Genomic DNA, 15543 nt, shown 5'->3' with positions numbered 1-15543 from the left:
AGTATGACTTTATAGGTAATATAAATTATAAAAAATACATATTTTGTTAACATCTTGACTTAATCATTTTATGTTTTTACAGATGCATACTCAAACCAACAACTGGTATACCAATGGCAAAATTCTCAGAGCGTCAACTTTGTTCCTGGCATGACCCTCTCACAATTCGACCTCATCAGCTTCCCTTACAGAAACTTCACATTCACTCGACGGGAAGGTAAGCAGTACTTATCAAACTATATGTACAAACGTACTGCCTGAAACATAGGTACCTAAGGATTGTATTCGCTTTGTCATGCATCACTTTTACCAAGTTACTTTCCTCGCACAAAATAAGAACATTATAATAGTTATTGCGCATGACTGCACGGATTAAGTACAAAGAACTTCTACTCATTTAGGAAGAAAGTTTGTGTGACGCAAACAAGAATAACCGTCCTTATTACGTAGCCTATACAAACAGAAACGTATTTACACGCGGAAAGACACATCCTCGTTTGATTTTATCAGACATATTGGAGGAAATTAAGAGGTTTTAATGTGATATGTGTTTATTATAAAGGAATTATGTCACTATAAATATTTTTGGTATTGAGCGGACGCTCTCGATGGAGCGTGGGTTCTCATGGCAGTGCTCTCATGTGCACTAATCATCACGCCAGGAGCGTACCTCTCACGACCCGCCAACGCTTTATCCGCTTACCACTTAATGTGATTCCGCGCACATGGGTTTGGGTATGGAAAACACCTCCCGAACTTTATAAATAATATATTCATGTAGATCTCGAAATTCATTAAAACTTCCGTTATGCAGCTCTCGCTGAAATGCATATTGTATTTGTTCAATGAGTAAGTAAATATCGCCGTTATTTATTCGTAAATGTGTCTGTGAACAAACTCACAAAAAAACACCAATGATATTTCGCGTGTCCTAACATCGAAGGGGAAACTCACTCAGCCACAAATGACTTTACCCGCTTCTTATTTACCGAAAATTTCTATGCTCGGAACATGTCGCGTTTTAGCATTTTATCTAAAATTGCCTTACAAAATAGGCCTCAAGTGCTTTTTTATAAATATGATTTGCTTATTTCTTCTCGAAGGCAAATACAAAATAATGTCAAACGAATTGTAGCGCGTCGCGCCAATGACACGAATCGGCTTTTACGCGCCAAGAAATTTACATTCGCGTAAATGGCTTCAGATATGTAACATCGGAAGTGATCGTAGTTTTTCAGTATTCATTCGTATTGCTGTCTATCTTTTGAAGACGTGGATTAAAGTATATTATATTATTAGGCTGTAAATAGCATATAATAACATACAGTTAGCATTGAAATTTCAATATTTTTTTCAAGATTGAAATATTTTCAGGCGAATTCTCAGTGCTTCAAGTATCCTTCAACCTTCAGCGACATACGGGCTATTTTCTCATACAAGTGTACGTGCCCTGCATACTCATCGTGGTCCTTTCTTGGGTATCATTCTGGATTCATCGCGAGGTACCTAACATGTAAACACATTAGGTACATTTATTCGGTGAATGTACAATGGATCGCTCGTAAACATTCGCTTTGCACTTTGCAGGCCACTTCGGACCGGGTCGGGCTCGGTATAACGACAGTGTTGACCCTTTCCACTATTAGTTTGGATTCTCGCACGGACTTGCCTAAAGTGAGATATGCAACCGCTCTCGACTGGTTCTTACTGATGAGTTTCTTCTATTGCATTGCAACACTGTTGGAGTTTGCTGGCGTGCATTATTTCACTAAGGTATCAAATGACCTGACTGTTGGTATTATCAAACTTTAGACGCTTTTTTAACTCCTACCAATGTTGTGTGTTTTAGGTCGGTTCAGGGGAGATCGTGATCGATGATGCAGAATGGGAGGAACTGATTGAAGAAGTGGGCGGTGACGCGTTTGCCGCGCGACAACTCGCGGTACGCCGGCGCAGCTCAGCACGATCCACTACAAACTTTGTAATTTACTCAAATTATTTATTATCTATGCTTTTGAGGTGAATTTTATTGCAGATCTGATTATGGTCATAATGGAGTTAACCCGAGAAATTAGAAGACTCTGAGAAGTTAGGACTTGATTGAGCTTGAGCGAACAGAACTTGGACCAAACAAGACGTAGACGGGACCCCTATCCTTTCGTTTCCAACCCAGAGAGATCAAAAAAGGTCACTGGACAGAAACACTTATTATAAGTTCCCAACAAACACGCTTAAATTCGTAGATCAGTATCTCTTATTCCACCATTTAGTCTAAAGGACTTCGCCAGGTCCCTTAAAGTGCGATGCCGTAGGCCAGGGCCTATGACACGCACACCTTGTTACGCCACCACTGCGAGTACCACAACCGTCAGAGATACTAAGTAGAACTAAGATTTAATTCAGTAAAAAAATAAATTGCAGAGCTTCACTCTCCCCGCTCAAAGCACCACAACAGATGAGAGCGGGGGCCCAGCAGAACAGACGGCAGTTCGTCTGACGATGGAACGCACCACGCAGACCGAGAGGCGAGTGCCACGCTGGCGTCAGTTGCTCTACTGTCTCGCTGGAGACGATCGATATAGGCGCCAGAGACAGGTGGAAGCTGGTATGTATCTGCATGAAATTTTGTGATAGGTATAGTATAAATGCTAATACAAGACATACTTTCCTACTAAAATTAAAGTAAAACAGTAAGTGCTTTCACATTAGCGGACAGCGTGGAAAAAAACTAGCATATTCGTGCGACACGTTACGCACGGAAAGCTAGTGTGAACGCGCCGCTACACTCATGTTACTTACCTTCTTACTATGCGAAATGTGCTTGTAGTTCGGGTTACCTACTGATGGCTTGTTCCCAACTTATCCAAGGCCCTGAAATCAGCGAGAGCCGGAACTTTTTTGTTCCTCTCACTTTTCATCGCGCAACTATGAAGTCTTGTCAATTTTAAGAGGAAAAGACCAGCTAATGCTGAATTTAGATAATATTTTATTATTTAACTCACATTTGTTTTTTTTTCTCATTACAGGCAGCCGCGGCCACATAAACAGCGTGTCTCACATCGACCGAGCTGCCCGCGTCATGTTCCCGGCGTCGTTCGCTCTTCTCAACTTGTTCTACTGGATGGTCTACGCGTTCTCCAGCGATGACTTCGCTTGGAGTGACAACCCTATGAATACTTTGTCTCATTAGATTTTATGTATGAATTATTAATAAAAATATATATGTGTGCCAAACGTATTAGTAGGTAGTGTAGGTACTAGGTTGTAGATATAAATAATTAATTATGAAAAGCCTAACCACAAAATATTCTTCAGTCTACTTTATAAAACTGAAGAAGTCATTAGTCATACACAGGTAGGTACTGTTTGTTTTAATACATGCACTATAGCTCCTTCAGGGTCATTCACCTTTTCATAGTAGTTGCTGAACGTACTGTTCAGAAAGTATTTCAGTACAGAATGAATATTTTAAGACCATAACTTTCTTGTATCTAGTCAGTGTTCATTTTAATCAATGTCCCCATAGAATAGAACGTTATAAATGGCGTTATTATAGAAATATGTCCAATATTGTCCAAGGTATAAAAATAAATAGACGTGACTGTATTTCAGGTGTTTTATTTTATTCAAAACTAAAGCCGTTATAGGTATAGTGAATCTTGTTGAAGTCGGAACTCTTGAACACTTTGATCTTACGATTATTAAATATAATGCTTTTATTACAAAATATATAAGTTTACCAAGTATAAAACATTCCATCATATTGCCATAGGCCTTATTATTTGGTGGATCACTGTCCATTTTGAGTGACCAAGAATACTAAACGCCGAAAATCGAAAATTAATATCATTCAAAAAAAAAAGGACAGAGTGAAAATATTGAAAAATAGATGCAATCAACAGCGAAAATAATCATTCAGATAAATAGTTAATAGAAAATATAATTAATTAAACCAGCCATTTCCTCGTCACTCAAAATGGACGGCATATAAAAATTGGTAGCCCCATTGACGATAACGTAAAAATACGTGTACCTACTCATCTAATTATTGCAAATAAAATAAAACCGCATAGAAACACCGACCGATCGATCATCACACCAGTAGTTAATGCAATAACTCATAAGGTAAACAAACTGTAGTATAAATGTATTCTTATCTATATTTGCACAATATTGTGCTACAAACTACAAAGTAATATAAATCATAACAATCAATGTTTCTATACAGTTTTGTCGGTCAATTCGTCAACGAGGCATTACCGTGACCGCAACATGTCGATTTTCTGCGGTCGTCCGAAACCACCAGCTAATTACGTATTGAAAATGTACAATTCTGTTTTCGTTCCCGAAATTAGATACGACTGCCATTTGCGAGTATCAAGTATGCTTTTCCAATCAGACGACCGCTAAATAGTCATGTTTGCAGAAAGAATTAGTCCTGCTTTACAATAGTGGGCTCATCTGACGCGGTTACTATTATATACAAAGTCGGTTTATCTCAATATAACCTGCACTCAGGGCAAGACATAAATAAACACATGTAAATAATATTTGTACGGCTCCTAACATCTTCACTATAGAGAGAACAATCGATGTTAAATATTATATAATATCTGTCTAGGTATACATAATCATATAACACTCCTCTAACAAATATCACAAATACATAAGTTATTATAATCGTCATAGTTGAAAATGTATTCAAGAAGAGGTAAATTTCGAAGAGAGCTATTTAGGCTAACTAGTATCCTGTTGGTCCAACATTCTGTAAATATACTAATTCACTTCGTTGCAAAACTGCCAACCTTTAGTACGCCATTTATAAGTAAAAAATAGACATTTTGAAGGCATATAGATTAAATACATAGTGGAATGTATAGTTTTTTTTAAGGCTTTCATCATAAGTATGAAAATTACCTACTACCTCAACATTGTAATGGCAAATATTGAATTGTGTAAACTCGTATAGACATTTAGAATATGGCGCGTGGACAATACAAATTTATTAGGAAAATAGTTCACTAATAATGCTAGATGCGCCTGAAGGGTTGCCAAATATTCATGGCGAAAGTTATGTAAAATCAAATCACCAACTTTGGTATCGCGCTAAGTATTTCACGTAATGAGCAAACAGTATTAGAGGTCCCGTAAGTACTTATAATATACAGGAGTAAAAATTATGGTGCCTACGTTTTGTTATAGCTAATTCATTGGCAGCGAACCGACGCGTATTCTAATAGCTACGGCGCGTCGTGTATACATACAAGCTGCATTTTCCTTAGGAAGCAGTACTGTGAGCATTACGTATCGCAAACTTTCGCTTAATGATTACAACGTAATCTGGTAGTGGCAATCATACGAGATAATCAATTCTAGATCATTCGATTTGATCAGTAGTTACGCATTCAGTGCTTAATTTATCATTTTAAAACACATGCAGTGTTACCTTATTTATTATTAATTATGAAAGAGTCTTGATCATATTATATTAATATTGAATATGTATTGCAACGGACCCTAATTCCTACGGAACCCGATCTATAAAATTGACAAAAGATTTGTATAATGGTAAGCGATGCGTTACTACATACACAATATAAACATATCTACTCACTACAAAGTATTAGTACCATTTACTTAACGCTAACACATTAATTACATTATATAAATATAAAACTTTATTTACTAGCCCAAGTGGGTCAATATTTACTTTTTATATACAAATATAAATTTATTCTCCGTAATAATAAGAAGGTAAATTTGAATATACAAGTCATATAAATGGCAATGATCCAATTTTTAAATTAAAAACAGCTGCCGTCAATCAAAATAACTGCTCACTTTCCAATCAAGCATATCGTCAGCTCTATACAAACCTATACACTAACACGTCATAAAAACTGGAGCATTCCCATTGAATTTAGAAGACTAGAACACTGGTCACAGATATTTCGGTATAGGCAAGGAGATTTTAATAGTTTCGATTACTCATTCAAATTAAATATCCACTCACTCACACTCTCTCACATGTCATCCATATAAGCTAAAATAACAATAAATTAATAGCCTGTGCAACACCCCGAGTATTTTGTCAAGCTCTTACATCTCACTTATAGACTGCACACAATAAATAAGAATTTCATATATTCACATCTCCAATATAAATAATTAAATCACAGATTCTATATTTCATTATGAATATTTTTTATCTACGTATCTTTTCTACCTACGACGAGATAAACATTCATGTTATCTTTGCCTTTTACGTACACGCTGCCTCTCGGCTCGAACTCGTACCGCGCCGACAGCACCGGGATACAAGCCTCGCCTACCTGGATCCTCTTGGCCACGCCTGTCGAGTCCATTCGCGACGCTATGTTCACCGCGTCCCCCCAAATGTCATAGTACAACTTCGAAGTACCAATAACACCAGCCGTCACGTCGCCAAAGTTATACCCGATCCGAAGTATAAAGTCGAACTCGAGCAAGTCTTGGTTGAAGTTGTCCACCACCTTCTGCATCTCTAACGCGAACTCCATCAGCTGGTACAGGTGGTCGTATGTACCGCGCGACTCGTGCCTGAGGTCGGGATTCAAGCCGCTCGCTGCCATGAAAGTGCTGCCTATAGTTTTGATCTTCTCCACGTGCTGAAACTCTGGCCTTTCCAATAGCTCATCGAAGTCCGCGATCAACTCGTTAAGTACCCGCAGGTATTCTTTCCCTTTCAAATACGACTCGTCGTACATTTCATTAAAGTTCACTATACTGGCAAATATGATCGCGACGTCTTTGTGATTTTCAGAATACTTTGCAGTATTCTTCAGCTGGTCGGCCACGTGACGCGGTATTATATTGTGGAGCAACCAATCCGCCTGATTCCTCATATTCTGCACTCTCTGTTTGTCGCGGTTCGCCACTACATTACTATAGAAACTCAATCGGTAACTAATTTCAAATTCTCTGTTCAAGAACCACACGAGCATTAACAATAATGCGATATCTAAATAAAGCTCCGTCAAGTGCAACTTATGCTGGTGACTGTCGAAGCCTATGGTACCATTGTTGATGTCATCCCAGTCGATCATTGAGCTATTTCCAATCCCGTAATCGGTAATATTCTGAGCAAACATTTGTGGACTTAGCCGTAAGGTAATATCAGCATCCAGCAGCATTTGAGTATTAGCTTCGTGACAACCTAACACAGCAAAAAATAGGAACAAACCAGCATAAAGCGTCACTAGAGTATTTTTCACTAGCCAGTTCATCTGTGTGAAGTTGCAGAAATGCACTACACTTATACAGAACAGGTACACATAGAACGACTGTTCACCTCGGAGGATCGTCATCGTGGTGCCCTCACAAGTGAAGTTTATGAGCACTGCAAGTATCGGCAAACTGATGAGCAGCCCGCCCGACAGGTGCCACGGGAACCAGTTCGACAGCTTCCTGAATATTCTCACAGAACGAGAGATCGACTCTGTAATCGCTTCGTGATTCGTTTTCCATTTCAGGTAATGTCTATAGGAACAGAGTGCCATCGCCATAATTTCTATGCACATAAAAAAGACAAACCATCTAATGGAAGATCTCCAGTCACTGTACAATATGAATATTGAAGCCGTCACCGCCAAGAAAATGATGGCTGAGACTAGAATGTCTAAAGCAGTGTTGAATCTGGAAGTGGTGAGTGTGGGAGGGAAGTCTTCGCTGTCGTCGCTCCTGTGGGCTTTATCTCTGTAGTGTCGTTCTATTTCGGAGGATTTGAAGAAGAGGGTGAATCTGTTGAGGGGCGGTTGTACGAAGTAGTTGATGCCTGAGCGCGCGTTGTCCTGCACGCAGCGTATGAGCTGCAGGTCGGACTGCTTGCGCAGTTTCTGCAGGGACTGCACCTGGTCGTCGTTGAGCGGCGGCGGCAGGCGACTGCGCGCCAGCTCGTTCAGTGACGACTGGCTCGAGGTGTAGTAGCCCGACACGCGGTGCTGCATCATGTCGGGGTGCGACGTCGCTATGTGGTTTAGTGCGTAGATCTGTAATTTTTACACTCACATTTTAATAATTGCTAGACAGTCTATTAGTATCAAAGAGTGCGCAAGTGCATTTTAGGTAGCGTGGATAAGAATTGGTCAGTCAGAGACGGTGCGCAAGCGCAAGGAGTGTGTAATCGCCGTTATTACGTAATGAAGGCTGTGACACGGCGAGGCGGCTGACGAGGCGCATTGACGCATGTGTTTACGAAAGTTGAAAGCGCAAGTATAATATACAAGCTTGTGCGTGATTACATCAAGAATTATTGCATCGCGTCCGGTTAGTATTTACTGGTTTCCCCTTTTAAGATAGGGCGACATTCCGTCAGTACCGATTTACAACAGTTGCTAAAGCTATTGAATTACACAATTTCGCATTTGACTGACGCTGGTGTAAAATTACAATGATTCACACGCGGTTTTGAAATCCCACAATAATATTTTTATCATTAGCGCATGCGAATTACATGCGTAATAATTAAAATAAATATAAATCATTTTAAATTACGTTTAAGTATTTGCAGCTGCAGATACTTTGTTATTTCAATTAGCCTCCTAGTTTTTAATGACACTAACCAAATACTTATGAACTACACTTATCAACTTCAAAAATTGAGTTAGTAGGTAAATGTAACAATATATTATTTTCCTCAAGATAATTAATAGATACTAAAGTTTACCACTGGCTATAAACTTTATTTTCGTCAGTCCCGCCACAAAATCCCTGACACTAGTAAACGTGACATTTGCTCTGGTTACGTCAGTGACGTAACTGGCACCCACTCCGACCACCTAAGTGATTTGTAACCCGACTCCTTCGTCAATGGACTTGTGGGTGTAGCACATACATAACCAACTACATATAACAGTTTCAAGGAAATGTGAAGTTGAATTTTTGAATTATGACAAAAGTAATAAAAAATATGAACTAGAAAATCTAAGCTTTCATACACAAGAGTAACATAAACAAGGTAGTCACGCAGCTTTGAACCATAGTCAACATAAATAAAGCGGAAAGCTGCTACAAATTGCAGTGCTATGGCATAGCGGGCATGGTTTACGACTGCAGCACAGGGAACATGTTTATAATTTATTAAAAGCATGTTTACGATGCGTTACCATTTCTCAAAAATCTTCGCGCACTAACTCAAATCTGCGTCAAGTTTATTTATGTGGAAAAAAATGGTTGATGTACATACATACATGCGGGATTAATTTATGCATGTTTTACTTACGTTATAAGTAAAAATAGGTACATCAAAGTTGACCTGTTGCTGTATGCTGGAGCGGCGGCTGGTGCTTCTGATTCCCGAGTCCTTGCGGCTGTTGACGGAGGGGCACAGGCTGATGACGTCATCGGGCGGGCGGGACACCTGCGGCGACGGCAGCGGCAAGTTCAACTTGCGCTCTTTAGGCCGAATGAACTCATCCTGCGTCGTGATCGTTGAACTGCGAGCACGACAAACTGGCACCTACAATGTATTTAGACAGACATATTTTAACAATGTATCGAAAATAGGTTGGTGTTTAGTCAACTCCTCATTACCCGCTAACACGTGTTAAATGTATGTGTACACAAGTTTTCTCGCTTATATTGTGTGCTATAGAAATTAAATAAATTCGCGCACGGCACGGCTCATGCCCGATCATATTATTGCTAAGCCTCAAATAACTTTTTATATTCAGGCCTATAATACGGCTTATAATTTTTAAAAATGTAGTTATTGCTTCAATTAAAACAAAATGTTTATTTATGTGTCTCATTCGTTATGAACATTGTTAGAAACATTGGTACATATGTCTGAAATGTTGTGGATATCTCATGCGTATTCGTTAAACAGTCAGTGAGATATTCTATGCTATCCAGTGTATTTCTACAGTAAATAGACTACTGGGAGTTTTCCAAGTCCCTCGTTCACGACAAATCTAATTTAAATGATAAACATTTATTTGTACTGAAAGTTCATGTGCTATTTTCCTACCTACATATAGGTATAAAACCAGTTGGCATTTGTTATCATAAACATAGACTGATCAACAAATCATTATTATGATGGAAATAACTGATTATAAAAATAGATACCTACGAGTGCACCACATACTACAAATTATATTAGACGTCCAGCGGATAATAAGATAATAATTATTACAAATGAGTTGCGCAAACTTCAATATCTGTGAGACGTAACTTGAGACTCACATTGCTCCAGAGTCAAGGACGAGGTTACAAAGTTTATATTTCGTAACCAAAACTTTTGATAATCTCGCAAAGATATAAAACTGAGCGATAAGATGCTATAAAAAACAAACATGATGGTAGTTCAAATATGATTCTATTAATATTTTGTATATGGCGGAGCGGAGCGCGGATAATACACGACCTCGGCGTGCAGATCTTCTTAAAACGTTTCTTATCAGAATCTGTATTATCTGAGTATATTCACTTGGACGTGTCCCAATGACCGACGCCGTTACACGTTGCCGATAGTAAAGATCCGTGACTTGAGACAAAGCACTTCAGTGTGACACATAAACACCTTTTACTCAGTCTCGGTGAATACCCATGTCGAAATAAACATATTGATTTATGTGCTGTTTATGTATTAGTAACTTATATTTACCTCGATATTGTTCGATCTGCCATACTGCGAACGATAGCTGCTACTCCTTGCGAAGGGTGACATGTTACTCCTCGACTGGCTCAAGTAGGATCGTATGTCGATGATTTCTCTCTCGAAGGACGCCATGTCATGGCTGAGGGGCGGTATGTTCAGCTTAATGATACTCTGCGCCGGCCTACTCTTATTGTCTTGAGATTCTATCACAATAGGCACTTGCTGGTAACCATTACTGGACTGCACACCACCCCCTACGTCCCCCCGCTCCAAGAAATTTATAGACTTGTCAGCCATCTCTTGCTTTTTCATCTCATGAAGCGGCGTATCTGAATGTTTCCGTAAAAATCTAGGCACTTTCCAATTCTTCAGCTTAGTCGTATATTTTCCGTAGCTTCCTAAAATATATTGGTTTTTCTTATTTAAATACGAATGCCGTAGATATCTTTTCATTACCAATAGAATACATAAGTTATATGGTGATTACTATAAATACTTCATGAACAATTAATTGTTCTTAAAGAAAAACAAATGAAGCCTTTGCGATCATTCATCTTCTTCAAGGAAAAATATGCATCACTGTCCTTTTGTTTTCGAAAGCTTTAAATAAAGTCTGATAGAAATATTTTGTTGGTTTTATAATATTGCATTTTCAGACCTTACAGCATTTTTTCAATTTATATCTACAAATGAATAGCTACCGTTGGAGAAGATCTCTAAACTTGGAAAGATAATACGTAAGTAGTAGCATAGTAGATTACCTTTGTACAAAAAACATTTCGAGAGACATCAAGATGATTGATACATATATCTACAAAGGAAAACAGGCTTAAACAAAGCCGGCGGAAATTGCTAAGATATTGACAACAAAATATAATAACAAAATGGAAGATCGAGGATCAATTTCTGAGTTATCTAAAAATATTTATATGTTCGTATGTCAGTGGCTCAGCAACATTTTACATTGTTCTCCTTAAATCAGTACCTACCAGGTAGGTGTTTGCAATGAAAGCAGTAGTAATCTATAGCGACTTTAATTGCTGGACTATAAAATCGAATTCTGCTACATGTTTACAGTTTATTTTGCTCGATATTACCGCCATTTCTGATAGCAAATGCGTATTGACGATTAGTTTTATGTGCTGCATGCGTTTAGACTTCTATTAAGAGTTAGGGTTCAGTGTAACTGTTTTATTTGAATCTAGAGTATTGAAGATAGCCGCGAGAGTGACTAACACAAATCATCCTACTGATGTCGTGATCTGAGTGACAAAGAGCACCTTCAAGTGATGAAGTCACTCTGTATCTTATCAGCTTGTGCCTTATTCTTGTGATAAATAACACTTTTCCACGGTTCAATTCACTATATTGTGCTTCTCCCGAATAAAAATAACATTATGTTAAAATATGAAAGAAATATCCAGTTTTATCTCCAGAAAGTACAAATGTTGGTACACTTCTGTTACTAGCTAAGCGAAAGCAATTTTACAAAAGTTAGGTTTCGTTTCAAATACAGCAAGATACTGGTACCTATCCAAATAATTAAAAATGAACACTCACCTACAGAGGTTGGACTCTTCGATGAGCTGTCGTTAGTTTCAGGGAATCCTTTTTCTCTCTTTTCGTCTAGTTCGGTGTCCGAATCCAATATACTGGGCAGTGAACTAGCTTTTGTTCGGAAGTGAAATGCACTTGGGGATAAGAAATTTCTAGTATCTACTTTTCTGGAGTCTAATCTATCATCGGCTCTCGGGGACATCGGTAGTGGGGAATGGTTGCAGGATAGGACGGACTGAGGAGATGCTGCGGGGGATATTATCAGGCGTAAGTTAAGAGGATTGGAGGGAGTGAGACAATTGTCATGGCTATAAGGAGAGTACAGCTGACGACCTTCGATAAAATAGGTTTTATGACCTGGACAAACAGAATTGGTTTTAGAATGTGTCAACAATACAAACGATGGTGCAATCGTATTTCTATTTATAAGGTACACACTCACCGAAGACGTCATCGCCCTCTTCTAAGATATAGGAACCTCCAAGAAATTTAGCAGTCTCTTCTGATATGTGGACGCGACCTGGCTTCCCAGTGGATTCCATTTTATTGGCGAAACTGACGTCGTTACTCCATACGTCGAATTTAAACCGTCGTGTGCCGACTATGCCACACAGGACGGTACCAGTGTGAACCCCAACCCGCATATTTATTCCTTCACCGCGAACTCTATCGAATTCCTTGATGGCGTCTATCATTCCTGAAATATAATTTACGAGTTTATGCGTGCATGCTATTTTTACGCTTTGAAAGCGTCAGTCAAGCTTTTCTTGCAATACAGTGTTTGTTTGGATACATATCTTAGGTCAAACCGTGCCTACGTCCCGCTAAGGTTTTACTGTAAACGGTATAGGTACTACGTCCGTATAAACGCAAGATGTGGTATAAACATGCCCAATGACAGTAACTTGATATTTAACCCATCAGATATCAAAATGGTTCATATCAAAAAGTACCTATACGAATATTTTCCTGTTTCCAAATAAATATTTTGCCTACTACTGTTGCTAATATAAAATATTTTCCACGACGATATCACTTACCCAATCCCATTTCTACGCAGCACGTAGCATGATCGGGCCTCGGCTCAGGGCAACCAGATACGCAATAATAACAATCACCGAGAGTGGAAATTTTCTCACACCCATGATTTTGACACAACTCATCAAACTTCTCAAATAGATCATTTAATATATTTACTAACTCTTCAGCACCCTTATTACTTGACATCTTGGTAAAGCCAACAATATCGGCAAACAATATACTGACATTGTCCATTGAGCTCATGTTGAAAGGCCTAAATAGCGACTTGATGTCCGATGCGCCGGGATTTGAATGTCTAGGTTTGAGCGGATTGTGTGTCTTTATATTAGTTTCAGTTTCAAGTACTTGCTCCTCCAGCAGCCAGCTGGCCACTTTCGGTGGCATTACAGAATGTATCATCTTTTCTTTGAGCTGCTTCTCCATTTCCAATTGCTTTCTTACTAACAGGCTCTGTCCTACTTTCATAAACGTGCCACGCATTCTTACAAAGGTCATTAGGTAAATATGTACACCAATTATATGAACACAAAGTTGCAGTAAAACTCTCACAAACATTCCAGGGCACTGCCATTCTTGCTCTGACAAATGCAACACAATATTCAGTACTTCAAACACAATTGAATACAAAATTCCAATAATGACGCAGGCATACAGTGGTAGTGGTGTAAGTGTATATATAATCAGCAATATTTCAATGCACATGGTGAAGTGCCCTGACTGACTGATGTCAGCAGCCTGCGACAATGCTGTGTCTAACCGTGTGGTGAGCGTCACCAGTGACAGGCTGAGTGTACACAGAGCGAGTGCCATGACCAGGGATAGCTTGAATGTGTACACTTTGTATATATTTGTGAATGTCACAAATAGCATAACAGATGTTATCAATAGAACCCCACCAAATATAGAACATAAAAATGGCCATTTTACTGTTATGCCATTCAAACCAAGGGCCACAAAGTAGACAAACCATGATATAGAAAATATCAAAATGTATAAAAGTGCAAATCTGAAAAAAGAAAAAATAAAAAACATCAAACATGATTACCTGATAATAATAAAATGTGACAAGCAATTTATGTTCCATTCATGCAGAATACTATACACTCACATGGGATTTTTATGTGAGATCACTTACCTAAATCTTAATCTTATTTGTCTAAAGGAACTGCTTCTGTATTGGCCTTCAAGTATCTCTGAATCAAATCTGGGATTCCACCATGTTCCTGTAGCTGCCCTCTCAAAAGCGATGGGTATGGTGAGTCCACAACAGTTGGTGGTGGGGTTGTTGCGGGCCAGGTAGGCCTGCACATGTGGTGCCAGTCTGATCTGGGCATCTTCCCCCTCAGAGCAATCAGCATCGTGTTTGCTATCAAACTGCTGTGACCCATCACTGCAGCTGACACACCCACTTGGAGCATTCATTTTAATTCAGAATATTTCATGTCACCCATTCTTAAACCACAGCACCAACATTTTTGCTCATATTTGAATCTATTCACAAAAACAATATGTTTTTCTTAATAGGTACTACAGAATATTTATTTTTTTACCTACTATAAAACTTTTATTTCATCACCCTTATTTATTGTGATTTTTATTCTTTGTGTACCAGAACTAAGACAGAACTTCAAAAAAGATCTTACTTTGAACCCATAGCTAAAAGCTAAAACTTTATAATAGGTTGTTTATTGCATGAACCCTTTGATGAGATGAAGATGACAAGAAATTATCCCACAAGATTATTTGTATTAATTAGTTTTAAACCAAGGGATTTATTTTATGGAAATTGCTCTCCATAAAATACTTCATAATTTTGCGCTATCTGGAAACTTTAACTGATGTACCAAGACACTGTTGAAGTTATTAATTAATTAAATAATAAATAAAATCTGTTCCAACTATTAAAAGTTGCAATAAAGTACTCTGAAGCCTGAAGCTTCGCATAATTTATTTAGATTATTACAGGCGGGATTACAAATAAAAAAAAAATTATGAAGATACTTGCGAATTTAAGCTATTTTAATTACAACTTAAAAAGTATTTTACTTACCAATTCATTCTCACTTGAATTCTTGACGTTTATTGATCAAGGTTATTACAGATCAATTTTTTGTAAATATTATTATCCAGTATTGAGAATAATAACATGCTCACTTTTCTTTTATGAATACTAATGCATTTAATTTATTTAAAACCAAAGTGAAGAGTAAAAAGTCACAAAAAAGACACAATCCACACAATATACGTTTTAGAGATGTACGCATGAACGAATGATGTGATGTGAAATGTCGACAAACAATGACAGA

At 38.2% G+C, this 15543-nt stretch overlaps 2 protein-coding genes across 3 annotated transcripts in view; one reads left to right on the top strand and one right to left on the bottom strand.

Annotated features, from left to right (window-relative positions):
• The window catches only part of LOC110378439 (gamma-aminobutyric acid receptor alpha-like), a 29416-nt gene extending 26225 nt beyond the window's left edge, over positions 1–3191 (top strand). The window contains exons 6-11 of the mRNA XM_064036466.1: positions 83–217; positions 1375–1502; positions 1588–1773; positions 1850–1981; positions 2422–2605; positions 3027–3191. Of these exons, the coding sequence (XP_063892536.1) occupies positions 83–217; positions 1375–1502; positions 1588–1773; positions 1850–1981; positions 2422–2605; positions 3027–3190 (929 nt within the window). The 3' untranslated portion in view covers position 3191. The remainder of the gene's footprint in view (positions 1–82; positions 218–1374; positions 1503–1587; positions 1774–1849; positions 1982–2421; positions 2606–3026) is intronic.
• Positions 3192–3602: 411 nt separating this feature from the next.
• On the bottom strand, positions 3603–15543 carry LOC110378429 (adenylate cyclase type 9). Of its 2 annotated transcripts, none has more exons than XM_021337671.3 (8): positions 15288–15543; positions 14373–14728; positions 13237–14243; positions 12639–12893; positions 12200–12553; positions 10646–11037; positions 9260–9496; positions 3603–8027 (listed from the first exon to the last, which is right to left on the bottom strand). In XM_021337671.3, exons 2-8 carry the CDS (start codon positions 14657–14659, stop codon positions 6210–6212), a joined length of 4350 nt encoding a protein of 1449 aa, XP_021193346.3. In that variant the 5' UTR covers positions 14660–14728; positions 15288–15543; the 3' UTR covers positions 3603–6209. The 2 variants fall into 2 exon arrangements, with proteins under 2 accessions (XP_021193346.3, XP_021193347.3); XM_021337672.3 differs by having other exon boundaries at positions 9293–9496; positions 15288–15542.

The sequence above is a fragment of the Helicoverpa armigera genome, chromosome 10 (genome assembly GCF_030705265.1).
Source record: "Helicoverpa armigera isolate CAAS_96S chromosome 10, ASM3070526v1, whole genome shotgun sequence".
NCBI classification, from domain to species: domain Eukaryota; kingdom Metazoa; phylum Arthropoda; class Insecta; order Lepidoptera; family Noctuidae; genus Helicoverpa; species Helicoverpa armigera.
This window is presented reverse-complemented; position numbering and strand designations above follow the sequence as displayed.

What these genes read in the sequence shown, in the direction of transcription:
- LOC110378429 (XM_021337671.3), bottom strand. Translation starts at nt 14,659, where the DNA reads ATGAATGCTCCAAGTGGGTGTGTCAGCTGCAGTGATGGGTCACAGCAG. An exon ending in CAAATAAGATTAAGATTTAG is followed by an intron (nt 14,244 to 14,372) that starts GTAAGTGATCTC and finishes TTCTTTTTTCAG; the next exon opens with ATTTGCACTTTTATACATTT. An exon ending in GCAGATCGAACAATATCGAG is followed by an intron (nt 9,497 to 10,645) that starts GTAAATATAAGT and finishes AATACATTGTAG; the next exon opens with GTGCCAGTTTGTCGTGCTCG.